This window comes from Salvelinus fontinalis, chromosome 12 (genome assembly GCF_029448725.1).
Source record: "Salvelinus fontinalis isolate EN_2023a chromosome 12, ASM2944872v1, whole genome shotgun sequence".
NCBI classification, from domain to species: Eukaryota; Metazoa; Chordata; class Actinopteri; order Salmoniformes; family Salmonidae; genus Salvelinus; species Salvelinus fontinalis.
Genome location: NC_074676.1, coordinates 56337443 through 56356818, shown reverse-complemented (window position 1 = coordinate 56356818; position 19376 = coordinate 56337443). Strand labels below are relative to the sequence as shown.

Genomic DNA, 19376 nt, shown 5'->3' with positions numbered 1-19376 from the left:
CTCACACCATCACTCTACTATCCTATCCTCTCACACCATCACTCTACTATCCTATCCTCTCACACCATCACTCTACTATCCTATCCTCTCACACCATCACTCTGCTATCCTCTCACACCATCACTCTGCTATCCTATCCTCTCAAACCATCACTCTGCCATCCTCTCACACCATCACTCTACTATCCTATCCTCTCACACCATCACTCTGCTATCCTCTCACACCATCACTCTGCCATCCTATCCTCTCACACCATCACTCTGCCATCCTCTCACACCATCACTCTGCTATCCTATCACACCATCACTCTGCTATCCTCTCACACCATCACTCTGCTATCCTCTCACACCATCACTCTGCTATCCTCTCACACCATCACTCTGCTATCCTATCACACCATCACTCTGCTATCCTATCACACCATCACTCTGCTATCCTATCATCTCACACCATCACTCTGCTATCCTCTCACACCATCACTCTGCTATCCTATCACACCATCACTCTGTTATCCTCTCATCTCACACCATCACTCTGCTATCCTCTCACACCATCACTCTGCTATCCTCTCACACCATCACTCTGCTATCCTATCACACCATCACTCTGCTATCCTATCACACCATCACTCTGCTATCCTATCATCTCACACCATCACTCTGCTATCCTCTCACACCATCACTCTGCTATCCTCTCACACCATCACTCTGCTATCCTATCACACCATCACTCTGCTATCCTCTCTCACACCATCACTCTGCTATCCTATCACACCATCACTCTGCTATCCTCTCACACCATCACTCTGCTATCCTCTCTCACACCATCACTCTGCTATCCTATCACACCATCACTCTGCTATCCTCTCACATCATCACTCTGCTATCCTCTCACACCATCACTCTACTATCCTATCCTCTCACACCATCACTCTGCTATCCTCTCACACCATCACTCTACTATCCTATCCTCTCACACCATCACTCTACTATCCTATCCTCTCACACCATCACTCTGCTATCCTCTCACACCATCACTCTGCTATCCTCTCACACCATCACTCTACTATCCTATCCTCTCACACCATCACTCTACTATCCTATCCTCTCACACCATCACTCTACTATCCTATCCTCTCACACCATCACTCTGCTATCCTCTCACACCATCACTCTGCTATCCTATCCTCTCAAACCATCACTCTGCCATCCTCTCACACCATCACTCTACTATCCTATCCTCTCACACCATCACTCTGCTATCCTCTCACACCATCACTCTGCCATCCTATCCTCTCACACCATCACTCTGCCATCCTCTCACACCATCACTCTGCTATCCTATCACACCATCACTCTGCTATCCTCTTACACCATCACTCTGCTATCCTCTCACACCATCACTCTGCTATCCTCTCACACCATCACTCTGCTATCCTATCACACCATCACTCTGCTATCCTATCACACCATCACTCTGCTATCCTATCATCTCACACCATCACTCTGCTATCCTCTCACACCATCACTCTGCTATCCTATCACACCATCACTCTGTTATCCTCTCATCTCACACCATCACTCTGCTATCCTCTCACACCATCACTCTGCTATCCTCTCACACCATCACTCTGCTATCCTATCACACCATCACTCTGCTATCCTATCACACCATCACTCTGCTATCCTATCATCTCACACCATCACTCTGCTATCCTCTCACACCATCACTCTGCTATCCTCTCACACCATCACTCTGCTATCCTATCACACCATCACTCTGCTATCCTATCACACCATCACTCTGCTATCCTCTCACACCATCCCTCTGCTATCCTCTCACACCATCACTCTGCTATCCTCTCACACCATCACTCTGCCATCCTCTCACACCATCACTCTGCTATCCTCTCATCTCACACCATCACTCTACTATCCTCTCACACCATCACTCTGCTATCCTCTCACACCATCACTCTGCTATCCTATCACACCATCACTCTGCTATCCTCTCACACCATCACTCTGCTATCCTCTCACACCATCACTCTGCCATCCTATCCTCTCACACCATCACTCTGCCATCCTCTCACACCATCACTCTGCTATCCTATCACACCATCACTCTGCTATCCTCTCACACCATCACTCTGCTATCCTCTCACACCATCACTCTGCTATCCTCTCACACCATCACTCTGCTATCCTCTCACACCATCACTCTGCTATCCTATCACACCATCACTCTGCCATCCTATCCTCTCACACCATCACTCTACTATCCTCTCACACCATCACTCTGCTATCCTCTCACACCATCACTCTGCTATCCTCTCACACCATCACTCTGCCATCCTATCCTCTCACACCATCACTCTACTATCCTCTCACACCATCACTCTGCTATCCTCTCACACCATCACTCTGCTATCCTATCACACCATCACTCTGCTATCCTCTCACACCATCACTCTGCTATCCTCTCACACCATCACTCTGCTATCCTCTCACACCATCACTCTGCTATCCTCTCACACCATCACTCTGCCATCCTATCCTCTCACACCATCACTCTGCTATCCTCTCACACCATCACTCTGCTATCCTCTCACACCATCACTCTGCTATCCTATCACACCATCACTCTGCTATCCTATCACACCATCACTCTGCTATCCTATCACACCATCACTCTGCTATCCTATCACACCATCACTCTGCTATCCTCTCACACCATCACTCTGCTATCATCTCACACCATCACTCTGCTATCCTATCACACCATCACTCTGCTATCCTATCACACCATCACTCTGCTATCCTCTCACACCATCACTCTGCTATCATCTCACACCATCACTCTGCTATCCTCTCACACCATCACTCTGCCATCCTATCACACCATCACTCTGCTATCCTCTCACACCATCACTCTGCTATCCTCTCACACCATCACTCCACACCATCACTCTGCTATCCTCTCACACCATCACTCTACTATCCTCTCACATGTACATGTGAGGAATAGGCCGATAGTATCGCTGGGCCGTGTCCGCTTGCATCTCTTTCATGGTTATGTGGCTCCTAGAGCATCAGTGAAACATAAAGTCCACATACCTGTGGAGGTGGAAGGACAATCAGTGAAATAGCACTTCTCTCCAAGCAGAGGATTACGTTGTGTGACCTGTAACATAAGCAACTCACAAGGCAGTGGTTCCCAACCAGGAGTACTAGGACGCCTGGGGGTACCTGCCCTATCCACAGGGGGCACTTTAGGGGTCCTCCAGGAACCCTAGGGGTACCTGCCCTATCCACAGGGGGCACTTTAGGGGTCTTCCGGGAACCCTGGGGGTACCTGCCCTATCCACAGGGGGCACTTTAGGGGTCTTCCAGGAACCCTGGGGGTACCTGCTCTATCCACAGGGGGCACTTTAGGGGTCCTCCGGGAACCATGGGGGTACCTGCCCTATCCACAGGGGGCACTTTAGGGGTCCTCCGGGAACCCTGGGGGTACCTGCTCTATCCACAGGGGGCACTTTAGGGGTCCTCCGGGAACCATGGGGGTACCTGCCCTATCCACAGGGGGCACTTTAGGGGTCTTCCGGGAACCCTGGGGGTACCTGCTCTATCCACAGGGGGCACTTTAGGGGTCTTCCAGGAACCCTGGGGGTACCTGCTCTATCCACAGGGGGCACTTTAGGGGTCCTCCAGACAGAGTCAAATTCAGTTGATGGTACAGTAACCGAAAAAGGTTGGGAACCAATACCATAAGGCTACAATGAATTATGTCCCCCCCACACCAAGCCCCAGCCGTACCCCCACACCAGGCACCCTGCTAACTACTCAGTTAATAAAGTAGAGAAATGAGGGTGCAGTAGGTATTGATTAGGAGAGGAGGGTGCAGTAGGTATTGATTAGGAGAGGAGGGTGCAGTATGTATTAATTAGGAGAGGAGGGTGCAGTAGGTATTGATTAGGAGAGGAGGGTGTAGTAGGTATTGATTTGGAGAGGAGGGTGCAGTAGGTATTGATTAGGAGAGGAGGGTGCAGTAGGTATTGATTAGGAGATGAGGGTGCAGTAGGTATTGATTAGGAGAGGAGGGTGCAGTAGGTATTGATTAGGAGATGAGGGTGCAGTAGGTATTGATTAGGAGAGGAGGGTGCAGTAGGTATTGATTAGGAGAGGAAGATGCAGTAGGTTTGATTAGGAGAGGGGGGTGTAGTAGGTATTGATTAGGAGAGGAGGGTGCAGTAGGTATTGATTAGGAGAGGAGGGTGCAGTATGTATTAATTAGGAGAGGAGGGTGCAGTAGGTATTGATTAGGAGAGGAGGGTGTAGTAGGTATTGATTAGGAGAGGAGGGTGCAGTAGGTATTGATTTGGAGAGGAGGGTGCAGTATGTATTGATTAGGAGAGGAGGGTGCAGTAGGTATTGATTAGGAGAGGAGGGTGCAGTAGGTATTGATTAGGAGAGGAGGGTGCAGTATGTATTGATTAGGGGAGGAGGGTGCAGTATGTATTGATTAGGAGAGGAGGGAGCAGTAGGTATTGATTAGGAGAGGAGGGTGCAGTAGGTATTGATTAGGAGAGGAGGGTGCAGTATGTATTGATTAGGAGAGGAGGGTGCAGTAGGTATTGATTAGGAGAGGAGGATGCAGTAGGTATTGATTAGGAGAGGAGGGTGCAGTAGGTATTGATTAGGAGAGGAGGGTGCAGTAGGTATTGATTAGGTAGCCCCCCCCCCTTCCCATCACCTTCCTCCACCTCCATCTTATCTAAGTGGGTCATTTATTTCCGTGTAGAATTGGTTGAGTAAAAGTTTGCCAAGGTTTTGCAGTAATTATCTTCATGTCTGTATCGCTATACCCAGCAGGGGGTCTTTCTTGTATTCTCTCTATAATGCATCAGTCCCGTGTTGGAGGGAGCGCCTTAAACATCCCCCCAGTGGGATTGTAATAAAGTTGACGCTGCTCTTTGTTTGGAGCAGAGACGTAGTAGTGTCTTTATTCGGCAGTGCTGAATCGGAGATTGTTGTAATTATTTTGTAGTGGTTGTTTTTTTCCCCCCCCGGTTGGATTGGGAACACCTGGGATGCTTTTAGTGGGACACCGCGCCGGCATGCCCGGATAGATGGCCGGATGGATGAGAAGAGCTCCACAGGGAGAAGTCTTTTAAAACGGGGAACGTACCGTCACACAAAGGTTGAGAAAAACAGCTATATCTTTCAATAGAATGAAAGTCAAAGAGTCCACCATTGGATTTCACTTACTGCTTTCCCAAACAAAAGCTATAAACTATAAACACGACGTCATTATTATCTTTGATAAAGTAGTGCACTACTGGTCAGGCTCTGGTCTAAAGTAGTGCACTACTGGTCATAGGGCTCTGGTCTAAAGTAGTGCACTACTGGTCAGGCTCTGGTCTAAAGTAGTGCACTACTGGTCAGGCTCTGGTCTAAAGTAGTGCACTACTGGTCATAGGGCTCTGGTCTAAAGTAGTGCACTACTGGTCAGGCTCTGGTCTAAAGTAGTGCACTACTGGTCATAGGCTCTGGTCTAAAGTAGTGCACTACTGGTCATAGGGCTCTGGTCTAAAGTAGTGCACTACTGGTCAGGCTCTGGTCTAAAGTAGTGCACTACTGGTCATAGGCTCTGGTCTAAAGTAGTGCACTACTGGTCATAGGGCTCTGGTCTAAAGTAGTGCACTACTGGTCATAGGGCTCTGGTCTAAAGTAGTGTACTACTGGTCATAGGCTCTGGTCTAAAGTAGTGCACTACTGGTCATAGGCTCTGGTCTAAAGTAGTGCACTACTGGTCATAGGGCTCTGGTCTAAAGTAGTGTACTACTGGTCATAGGCTCTGGTCTAAAGTAGTGCACTACTGGTCATAGGGCTCTGGTCTAAAGTAGTGCACTACTGGTCATAGGGCTCTGGTCTAAAGTAGTGCACTACTGGTCATAGGCTCTGGTCTAAAGTAGTGCACTACTGGTCATAGGGCTCTGGTCTAAAGTAGTGCACTACTGGTCATAGGCTCTGGTCTAAAGTAGTGCACTACTGGTCATAGGGCTCTGGTCTAAAGTAGTGCACTACTGGTCATAGGGCTCTGGTCTAAAGTAGTGCACTACTGGTCATAGGGCTCTGGTCTAAAGTAGTGCACTACTGGTCATAGGCTCTGGTCTAAAGTAGTGCACTACTGGTCATAGGCTCTGGTCTAAAGTAGTGCACTACTGGTCATAGGCTCTGGTCTAAAGTAGTGCACTACTGGTCATAGGGCTCTGGTCTAAAGTAGTGCACTACTGGTCATAGGGCTCTGGTCTAAAGTAGTGCACTACTGGTCATAGGGCTCTGGTCTAAAGTAGTGCACTACTGGTAAGGCTCTGGTCTAAAGTAGTGCACTACTGGTCAGGCTCTGGTCTAAAGTAGTGCACTACTGGTCATAGGCTCTGGTCTAAAGTAGTGCACTACTGGTCATAGGGCTCTGGTCTAAAGTAGTGCACTACTGGTCATAGGGCTCTGGTCTAAAGTAGTGCACTACTGGTCATAGGGCTCTGGTCTTGATGACAGGTTTGATGACAGGTTTGATGACAGAGTTGATGACAGGGTTGATGACAGAGTTGATGACAGAGTTGATGACAGAGTTGATGACAGGTTTGATGACGGGGTTGATGACAGAGTTGATGACAGAGTTGATAACAGAGTTGATGACAGAGTTGATGACAGAGTTGATGACAGGGTTGATGACAGGGTTGATGACAGAGTTGATGACAGAGTTGATGACAGAGTTGATGACAGGGTTGATGACAGAGTTGATAACAGGTTTGATGACAGAGTTGATGACAGAGTTGATGACAGAGTTGATGACAGGTTTGATGACGGGGTTGATGACAGAGTTGATGACAGAGTTGATGACAGAGTTGATGACAGAGTTGATGACAGGGTTGATGACAGAGTTGATAACAGGTTTGATGACAGAGTTGATGACAGAGTTGATGACAGAGTTGATGACAGAGTTGATGACGGGGTTGATGACAGAGTTGATGACAGAGTTGATGACGGGGTTGATGACAGAGTTGATGACAAAGTTGATAACAGAGTTGATGACAGAGTTGATGACAGGTTTGATGACAGAGTTGATGACAGAGATGATGACAGGGTTGATGACAGGTTTGATGACAGAGTTGATGACAGAGTTGATGACAGAGTTGATGACAGAGTTGATGACGGGGTTGATGACAGAGTTGGTGATTTCTTCTTAAATCAGCCATTAATCCCCTTGTGACAGGAAGAATAGAAGCTTGGATTTAAAGTAATACTCAACCATAATAAAACTAGAGGTCAGTTCTAGTAACAGGGGTTGACCTTAAAATGAGGGACAGATGTAAATGAATCACATGAAATAAATAATATTCTTCAGAAATTACTTTGTCAAAGCAACAAAATAAGTAGGGCTTTACAATGATAGTGAAATTTTGAGAAATGATGGGATTAAGAAAGTTAAAATCTTCCTAGAAGTGACACAGGGTTGAGGGAGGGACATGTTAAAATGCAGAATTTTTAACCGGCTTTTACATTCAATATTGGTGCACAATAAAAGGCACTTTTCTTTCCTGGGAATGTACATTTTTACAAAATAAAGTTTAGGTAACCTATAATTAATATCCAAATAAATCTGAAGTATTTTATCAACTTATTTTTACTCTTTTGAATAGTTTCTGACATTAACGTTGACCTAAATAATAATTTAGTAATGGAAACAGTAATAATTTGTCCATTAAATGAAATAGTGGTGGGGGGGGGGGGGGGGGGGGGGTCATTCCTCTGGCTTGTAAAATATGGCCGTTCTAAACGTGAGGAATTGGAGTCAAGGACTTCTATAGATACAGCCTCAAAGCTTTTGTTTGTAAAGTGTTATTTTTAATTTTATTTTTATACACGACAGTAGATACAAGATTTCGTCACCGTCATTAACTCTGTAGGCAGATTGTGTGTGTAGTTTCCTTAAAGGTTCTAACCTCTCTGGCTCCTGTATCGACTACGCTCTACCTCTACACAATGAACCGATACAGAGAGGTTGAAGCGGAGCAGAGAACACACACTATTTATAGAACAAACTCTTTTCCTGTCTTCACTTTCTTATCTACCTCTTTGGGTCCCGCTTGTTACAAAGAGAAAGTATCAAATCGTCTTTATCTGGTTGTTTTTTGGGGTGTGTGTGTGGGACTTACTGTAGAACGATACACATTGATATCTGTGTTACTTTTAGTTTCATTGTGTTACTTTTAATTTATACAACTGTGTCAAACACGACATTGTAGAATAGATTATAGACATTGTGTAAATATATCACATATTTCGTGAGATTGTGCTGGAGTATAAAGACCTTTCTGAAATGAGAGGGGAGTGATAGGTCTCCTGGTCCTCTGGTCTTTCTCAAGGTTACTTCCTGCCCCTTGGATCTTGCTATTGTCATTTAAAAAAATAAATAAAATGTACAGCCATATCCCTTTAAATGTTAAGCGTTTGGGTCTATCATGACCATTGACCAAAAGCTAATAATGGTGTCCTAGTTTTCAGAACAACATTCATCCTCACTTTGGTGGTCTAAGAGTGGCTCAGTTGGTAGAGCATGGCGCTTGCAACGCCAGGGTTGTGAGTTCATTTCCCACGGGGGGGACCAGGGTTCAATTCCCACGGGGGGACCAGGATGAATATGTATGAACTTTCCAATTTGTAAGAGCGTCTGCTAAATGACTTAAATGTAATGTATGTACCACATACCCTTTGTTTTGAAATGAATCTGATTCCAGATGTTTACATATGTCACCTTGTCTCCCCAGCCCAGCAGATGCTCCTCCTATGGCAGGGAGTGAACCGGATGAGAGAGGATGCGGCAGGACAGTCCATGATGTGGAGCCACCACGGACACAGCTACCCAGGTGGACTAAAGAGTCATAGCATGGTCCCAGGCCCGGTTTGTGCTATCATGTTTGGTATGACAAGGACAGGCAAGGAGTGACATGATAGCACAAACAGATTGGTACCCAGGCTAAAAGAGTCCTCCTACAACCCTCATTAAAACTCAGGTCCCCAAACTACATTCAGCAATATGTAAATAAGACACTTCATATAGCGACCAGACACTAAGACACTTCATATAGCGACCAGACACTAAGACACTTCATACAGCGACCAGACACTAAGACACTTCATACAGCGACCAGACACTAAGACACTTCATATAGCGACCAGGCACTAAGACACTTCATACAGCGACCAGACACTAAGACACTTCATATAGCGACCAGACACTAAGACACTTCATATAGCAACCAGACACTAAGACACTTCATACAGCGACCAGACACTAAGACACTTCATATAGCGACCAGACACTAAGACACTTCATACAGCGACCAGACACTAAGACACTTCATACAGCGACCAGACACTAAGACACTTCATACAGCGACCAGACACTAAGACACTTCATACAGCGACCAGACACTAAGACACTTCATATAGCGACCAGACACTAAGACACTTCATACAGCGACCAGACACTAAGACACTTCATACAGCGACCAGACACTAAGACACTTCATACAGCGACCAGACACTAAGACACTTCATATAGCGACCAGACACTAAGACACTTCATACAGCGACCAGACACTAAGACACTTCATACAGCGACCAGACACTAAGACACTTCATACAGCGACCAGACACTAAGACACTTCATATAGCGACCAGACACTAAGACACTTCATACAGCGACCAGACACTAAGACACTTCATACAGCGACCAGACACTAAGACACTTCATATAGCAACCAGACACTAAGACACTTCATACAGCGACCAGGCACTAAGACACTTCATACAGCGACCAGACACTAAGACACTTCATACAGCGACCAGACACTAAGACACTTCATATAGCGACCAGACACTAAGACACTTCATACAGCGACCAGACACTAAGACACTTCATATAGCGACCAGACACTAAGACACTTCATATAGCGACCAGACACTAAGACACTTCATATAGCGACCAGACACTAAGACACTTCATATAGCGACCAGACACTAAGACACTTCATACAGCGACCAGACACTAAGACACTTCATACAGCGACCAGGCACTAAGACACTTCATACAGCGACCAGACACAAAGACACTTCATACAGCGACCAGGCACTAAGACACTTCATACAGCGACCAGGCACTAAGACACTTCATATAGCGACCAGACACTAAGACACTTCATACAGCGACCAGGCACTAAGACACTTCATATAGCGACCAGACACTAAGACACTTCATACAGCGACCAGACACTAAGACACTTCATATAGTGATCAAAAATAGATACTTAGAGTATCATCACTAGGATATACTGTAGTAAATACAAGATATACTGTTGTAAATAGAGGATATACTGTAGTAAATACAGGATATACTGTAGTAAATACAAGATATACTGTAGTAAATACAGGATATACTGTAATAAATAGAGAATATACTGTAGTAAATACAAGATATACTGTAGTAAACACAGGATATACTGTAGTAAATACAGGATATACTGTAGTAAATACAAGATATACTGTAGTAAATAGAGAATATACTGTAGTAAATAGAGGATATACTGTAGTAAAATACAAGATATACTGTAGTAAACACAGGATATACTGTAGTAAATACAGGATATACTGTAGTAAATACAAGATATACTGTAGTAAATACAGGATATACTGTAGTAAATACAGGATATACTGTAGTAAATACAAGATATACTGTAGTAAATATACTGTAGTAAATACAGGATATACTGTAGTAAATACAGGATATACTGTAGTAAATACAGGATATACTGTAGTAAATACAGGATATACTGTAGTAAATACAGGATATACTGTAGTCAATACAGGATATACTGTAATAAATAGAGGATATACTGTAGAAAATACAAGATATACTGTAGTAAATACAAGATATACTGTAGTAAATACAAGATATACTGTAGTAAATACAAGATATACTGTAGTAAATATACTGTAATAAATAGAGGATATACTGTAGAAAATACAAGATATACTGTAGTAAATACAAGATATACTGTAGTAAATACAAGATATACTGTAGTAAATAGAGGATATAGTGTTTAGAATTATTTTTGTTGTATTAATGCTATTTAATCTCTCCTCAGACTAATATTATTGTGTTTGTCCTGTGGGTACCTTTGCCACTGTTCCACCCCTTGTGTATTGCGCTGTCATGGTGTATTTGTTATATACTGTAGTGAATAGAGGATATACTGTAGTAAATACAGGATATACTGTAGTAAATATAAGATATACTGTAGTAAATACAAGATATACTGTAGTAAATACAAGATATACTGTAGTAAATACAAGATATACTGTAGTAAATATACTGTAATAAATAGAGGATATACTGTAGTAAATACAGGATATACTGTATTAAATAGAGAATATACTGTAGTAAATACAGGATCTACTGTAGTAAATAGAGGATATACTGTAGTAAATAGAGGATATACTGCAGTAAATAGAGGATATACTGTAGTAAATACAGGATATACTGTAGTAAATAGAGGATATACTGTAGTAAATACAAGATATACTGTAGTAAATACAAGACATACTGTAGTAAATAGAGGATATACTGTAGTAAATACAAGATATACTGTAGTAAATACAGGATATACTGTAGTAAATATAGGATATACTGTAATAAATATAATATATACTGTAGTAAATACAGGATATACTGTAGTAAATAGAGGATATACTGTAGTAAATACAAGATATACTATAGTAAATACAAGATATACTGTAGTAAATACAAGATATACTGTAGTAAATACAAGATATACTGTAGTAAATACAAGATATACTGTAGTAAATACAAGATATACTGTAGTAAATATACTGTAATAAATAGAGGATATACTGTAGTAAATACAGGATATACTGTATTAAATAGAGAATATACTGTAGTAAATACAGGATCTACTGTAGTAAATACAGGATATACTGTAGTAAATAGAGGATATACTGTAGTAAATAGAGGATATACTGTAGTAAATAGAGGATATACTGTAGTAAATAGAGGATATACTGTAGTAAATATAGGATATACTGTAGTAAATACAAGATCTACTGTAGTAAATACAAGACATACTGTAGTAAATAGAGGATATACTGTAGTAAATACAAGATATACTGTAGTAAATACAGGATATACTGTAGTAAATATAGGATATACTGTAATAAATATAATATATACTGTAGTAAATACAGGATATACTGTAGTAAATACAGGATATACTGTAATAAATATAATATATACTGTAGTAAATACAGGATATACTGTAGTAAATAGAGGATATACTGTAGTAAATACAGGATATACTGTAGTAAATACAGGATATACTGTAGTAAATAGAGGATATACTGTAGTAAATAGAGGATATACTGTAGTAAATACAGGATATACTGTAGTAAATAGAGGATATACTGTAGTAAATACAGGATATACTGTAGTAAATACAGGATATACTGTAGTAAATAGAGAATATACTGTTGTAAATAGGGAATATACTGTAATAAATAGAGGATATACTCTAGTAAATAGAGGATATACTGTAGTAAATACAAGATATACTGTAGTAAATACAGGATATACTGTAATAAATAGAGGATATACTGTAGAAAATACAAGATATACTGTAGTAAATAGAGGATATAGTGTTTAGAATTATTTTTGTTGTATTAATGCTATTTAATCTCTCCTCAGACTAATTTTATTCTGTTTGTCCTGTGGGTACCTTTGCCACTGTTCCATCCCTTGTGTATTGCGCTGTCATGGTGTTTTTGTTATATACTGTAGTGAATAGAGGATATACTGTAGTAAATACAGGATATACTGTAGTAAATAGAGGATATACTGTAGTAAATACAGGATATACTGTAGTAAATACAGGATATACTGTAGTAAATACAGGATATACTGTATTAAATATACTGTAATAAATAGAGGATATACTGTAGTAAATAGAGGATATACTGTAGTAAATATACTGTAGTAAATAGAGGATATACTGTAGTAAATAGAGGATATACTGTAGTAAATAGAGGATATACTGTAGTAAATACAGGATATACTGTAGTAAATAGAGGATATACTGTAGTAAATAGAGGATATACTGTAGTAAATATACTGTAGTAAATAGAGGATATACTGTAGTAAATACAGGATATACTGTAGTAAATAGAGGATATACTGTAGTAAATTGAGGATATACTGTAGTAAATATACTGTAGTAAATATACTGTAGTAAATAGAGGATATACTGTAGTATATACAGGATATACTGTATTAAATAGAGGATATACTGTAGTAAATACAGGATATACTGTAATAAATAGAGGATATACTGTAATAAATACAGGATATACTGTAGTAAATACAGGATATACTGTAGTAAATACAAGATATACTGTAGTAAATACAAGATATACTGTAGTAAATACAAGATATACTGTAGTAAATAGAGGATATACTGTAGTAAATACAGGATATACTGTAGTAAATACAAGATATACTGTAATAAATAGAGGATATACTGTAGTAAATACAGGATATACTGTAGTAAATATACTGTAATAAATAGAGGATATACTGTAGTAAATAGAGGATATACTGTAGTAAATAGAGGATATACTGTAATAAATATACTGTAGTAAATACAGGATATACTGTAATAAATAGAGGATATACTGTAGTAAATACAGGATATACTGTATTAAATAGAGGATATACTGTAGTAAATATACTGTAGTAAATACAGGATATACTGTATTAAATAGAGGATATACTGTAGTAAATATACTGTAGTAAATAGAGGATATACTGTAGTAAATAGAGGATATACTGTAGTAAATAGAGGATATACTGTAGTAAATATACTGTATTAAATAGAGGATATACTGTAGTAAATATACTGTAGTAAATAGAGGATATACTGTAGTAAATACAGGATATACTGTAGTAAATAGAGGATATACTGTAGTAAATAGAGGATATACTGTAGTAAATACAGGATATACTGTAGTAAATAGAGGATATACTGTAGTAAATACAAGATCTACTGTAGTAAATACAAGATATACTGTAGTAAATAGAGGATATACTGTAGTAAATACAAGATATACTGTTGTAAATAGGGAATATACTGTAGTAAATAGAGGATATACTGTAGTAAATATACTGTAGTAAATAGAGGATATACTGTAGTAAATACAGGATATACTGTAGTAAATAGAGGATATACTGTAGTAAATAGAGGATATACTGTAGTAAATATACTGTAGTAAATATACTGTAGTAAATAGAGGATATACTGTAGTAAATACAGGATATACTGTATTAAATAGAGGATATACTGTAGTAAATACAGGATATACTGTAATAAATAGAGGATATACTGTAATAAATACAGGATATACTGTAGTAAATACAGGATATACTGTAGTAAATACAAGATATACTGTAGTAAATACAAGATATACTGTAGTAAATACAAGATATACTGTAGTAAATAGAGGATATACTGTAGTAAATAGAGGATATACTGTAGTAAATACAAGATATACTGTAATAAATAGAGGATATACTGTAGTAAATACAGGATATACTGTAGTAAATATACTGTAATAAATAGAGGATATACTGTAGTAAATAGAGGATATACTGTAATAAATATACTGTAGTAAATACAGGATATACTGTAATAAATAGAGGATATACTGTAGTAAATACAGGATATACTGTATTAAATAGAGGATATACTGTAGTAAATATACTGTTGTAAATACAGGATATACTGTATTAAATAGAGGATATACTGTAGTAAATATACTGTAGTAAATAGAGGATATACTGTAGTAAATAGAGGATATACTGTAGTAAATAGAGGATATACTGTAGTAAATAGAGGATATACTGTAGTAAATATACTGTATTAAATAGAGGATATACTGTAGTAAATATACTGTAGTAAATAGAGGATATACTGTAGTAAATAGAGGATATACTGTAGTAAATAGAGGATATACTGTAGTAAATACAGGATATACTGTAGTAAATAGAGGATATACTGTAGTAAATACAAGATCTACTGTAGTAAATACAAGATATACTGTAGTAAATAGAGGATATACTGTAGTAAATACAAGATATACTGTTGTAAATAGGGAATATACTGTAGTAAATACAGGATATACTGTAGTAAATATAGGATATACTGTAATAAATATAATATATACTGTAGTAAATACAGGATATACTGTAGTAAATACAGGATATACTGTAATAAATATAATATATACTGTAGTAAATACAGGATATACTGTAGTAAATAGAGGATATACTGTAGTAAATACAGGATATACTGTAGTAAATACAGGATATACTGTAGTAAATAGAGGATATACTGTAGTAAATACAAGATATACTGTAGTAAATACAGGATATACTGTAGTAAATAGAGGATATACTGTAGTAAATAGAGGATATACTGTAGTAAATATACTGTAATAAATAGAGGATATACTGTAATAAATAGAGGATATACTGTAGTAAATAGAGGATATACTGTAGTAAATAGAGGATATACTGTAGTAAATACAGGATATACTGTAGTAAATATACTGTAATAAATAGAGGATATACTGTAGTAAATAGAGGATATACTGTAGTAAATACAGGATATACTGTAGTAAATATACTGTAATAAATAGAGGATATACTGTAGTAAATAGAAGATATACTGTAGTAAATACAGGATATTGTTAGAGCTGTCGCTCTCCTCATCCTCAGATGAGGTGAGGAGAGAAGGATCTTCTGACCAAAATGCGGAGTTAGGGAAATATGCCATCTTTATTTTACATATGACAACGATGCAGATGGCAACACGAAAACTAAACAAAACACTTTCAACAAACTACAAAATAACAAAAACGACGTAGAACGAAACCTGAACATAAACTTACATAACTGAAACGTAAACTCACGAACAGGAAAACAGACGACATCGAAATGAAACGAACAGCCAAACAGTCCCGTAAGTGAATATATATCGACAACACGAAAGACAACACGAAAGACATCACAGGAGACAATCACCCACAAACACACAGTGATAATGCCCTACCTAAATATGACTCTTGATTAGAGGAAAATGCAAACCACCTGCCTCTAATCAAGAGCCATACCAGGCACACCGAAACCAACATAGAAACAGATAACATAGACTGCCCACCCAAAACACATGCCCTGACCATAAACACATAAAAAACAACATAAAACAGGTCAGGACTGTTACAGTACCCCCCCCTCAAGATGCGCACGCCGGGCGCACAAGCACAAAGTCCAGGGGAGGGTCCGGGTGGGCAGTTGACCACGGTGGTGGTTCCGGCTCAGGACGCTGTCCCCATACCACCATAGTCACTCCCCTCTTCTTTCTACCCCTTCTAATGCCCACCCTAACACTACCTTCCCCTAAATAAACAGCTAGCACCAGGACAAGGGGCAGCACCGGGACAAGGGGTAGCACCGGGACAAGGGGTAGCACCGGGACAAGGGGCAGCACCAGAACAAGGGGCAGCACCAGGACAAGGGGCAGCACCGGGACAAGGGGCAGCACCGGGACAAGGGGCAGCACCGGGACAAGGGGCAGCACCGGAACAAGGGGCAGCACCGGAACAAGGGGCAGCACCGGGACAAGGGGCAGCACCGGGACAAGGGGCAACACCGGGACAAGGGGCAGATCCCGGCTGAAGGACTCTGGCAGGTCCTGTTTGGACGGCTCTGGCAGGTCCATGCTGGCTGACGGCTCTCTACGCTCATGGCAGGCTGACGGCTCTTGACGCTCATGGCAGGCTGACGGCTCTTGACGCTCATGGCAGGCTGACGGCTCTCGACGCTCATGGCAGGCTGACGGCTCTCGACGCTCATGGCGCTCTGACGGCTCTGGCTGCTCATGGCTCTCTGACGGCTCTGGCTGCTCATGGCTCACTGACGGCTCTGGCTGCTCATGGCTCTTTGACGGCTCTGGCTGCTCATGGCTCGCTGGCGGCTCTGGCAGATCCTGTCTGGTTGGCGGCTCTGGCAGATCCTGTCTGGTTGGCGGCTCTGGCAGATCCTGTCTGGTTGGCGGCTCTGGCAGATCCTGTCTGGCTGACGGCTCTAGCGGCTCCTGTCTGGCTGACGGCTCTAGCGGCTCCTGTCTGGCGGATGGCTTTGCAGGCTCATGGCAGACGGGCGGCTTTGCAGGCTCATGGCAGACGGATGGCTCAGACGGCGCTGGGGAGACGGATGGCTCAGATGGCGCTGGAGAGACGGATGGCTCAGATGGCGCTGGGGAGACGGATGGCTCAGATGGCGCTGGGGAGACAGATAGCTCTGTAGGGAGGAGAAGGAGAGACAGCCTGGTGCGTGGTCTAGGCACCGGCTGCGCTGGAGAGGAGGAAACAGCAGGAGAGAGAACCCGGAGAGACAGCCTGGTACGGGGGGCTGCCACCGGAGGACTGGTACATGGAGGTGGCACCGGATATACCGGACCGTGAAGGAGGACACGTGCTCTTGAGCACCGAGCCTCCCCAACCCTACCCGGTTGAATGAACCCCGTAGCCCTGCCAGTGCGGCGAGGTGGAATAGCCCGCACTGGGCTATGCAGGCGAACCGGGGACACCACCTGTAAGGCTGGTGCCATGTACACCGGCCCGAGGAGACGTACTGGAGACCAGCTACGTTGGGCCGGCTTCATGGCACCCGGCTCGATGCCCAACCTAGCCCTCCCAGTGCGGCAAGGTGGAATAGCCCGCACTGGGCTAAGCACGCGTACTGGGGACACCGTGCGCTTTACCGCATAACACGGTGTCTTACCAGTACGACGCCTACTACCTCCACGGTAAGCACGGGGAGTTGGCTCGGGTATCCTACCCGGCTTTGCCACACTCCTCGTGTGCCCCCCCCCAAGAAATTTTTGGGTCTTACTCACGGGCTCCCAACCGCGTCGTCGCGCTGCCTCCTCATACCAGCGCCGCTCAGCCTTCGCTGCTTCCAATTCCTCCTTTGGACGGCGATATTCCCCTGGTTGAGCCCAAGGTCCTCTACCGTCCAATATCTCCTCCCAAGTCCAGAAATCCTTATTGCTCCGTCGAGCATTCCCATACCGCTTGGTCTCTGTATTTTGGTGGGTGATTCTGTTAAAGCTGTCGCTCTCCTCATCCTCAGATGAGGTGAGGAGAGAAGGATCTTCTGACCAAAATGCGGAGTTAGGGAAATATGCCATCTTTATTTTACATATGACAACGATGCAGATGGCAACACGAAAACTAAACAAAACACTTTCAACAAACTACAAAATAACAAAAACGACGTAGAACGAAACCTGAACATAAACTTACATAACTGAAACGTAAACTCACGAACAGGAAAACAGACGACATCGAAATGAAACGAACAGCCAAACAGTCCCGTAAGTGAATATATATCGACAACACGAAAGACAACACGAAAGACATCACAGGAGACAATCACCCACAAACACACAGTGATAATGCCCTACCTAAATATGACTCTTGATTAGAGGAAAATGCAAACCACCTGCCTCTAATCAAGAGCCATACCAGGCACACCGAAACCAACATAGAAACAGATAACATAGACTGCCCACCCAAAACACATGCCCTGACCATAAACACATAAAAAACAACATAAAACAGGTCAGGACTGTTACAGATATACTGTAGTAAATAGAGGATATACTGTAGTAAATAGAGGATATACTGTAGTAAATACAAGATATACTGTAGTAAATAGAGGATATACTGTAGTAAATGCAGGATATACTGTAGTAAATATACTTTAATAAATATAGGATATATTGTAGTAAATAAAGGATATGCTGTAGTAAATAGAAGATATACTGTAGTAAATACAGGATATACTGTAGTAAATACAAGATATACTGTAGTAAATACAGGATATACTGTAGTAAATAGAGGATATACTGTAGTAAATAGAGGATATACTGTAGTAGATACAAGATATACTGTAGTAAATAGAGGATATACTGTAGTAAATACAGGATATACTGTAGTAAATATACTGTAGTAAATATACTGTAGTAAATAGAGGATATACTGTAATAAATAGAGGATATACTGTAGTAAATAGAGGATATACTGTAGTAAATAGAGGATATACTGTAGTAAATACAGGATATACTGTAGTAAATATACTGTAGTAAATACAGGATATACTGTAGTAAATAGAGGATA

The 19376-nt window shown here is 41.3% G+C and overlaps 1 protein-coding gene across 1 annotated transcript in view; it reads left to right on the top strand.

Annotated features, from left to right (window-relative positions):
* Positions 1-19376, top strand: part of bcl6aa (BCL6A transcription repressor a) — a 75019-nt gene that overhangs the window by 36083 nt on the left and 19560 nt on the right. The window contains exon 3 of the mRNA XM_055941137.1: positions 8834-8932. Coding sequence (XP_055797112.1) covers positions 8834-8932 — 99 coding nt within the window. The remainder of the gene's footprint in view (positions 1-8833; positions 8933-19376) is intronic.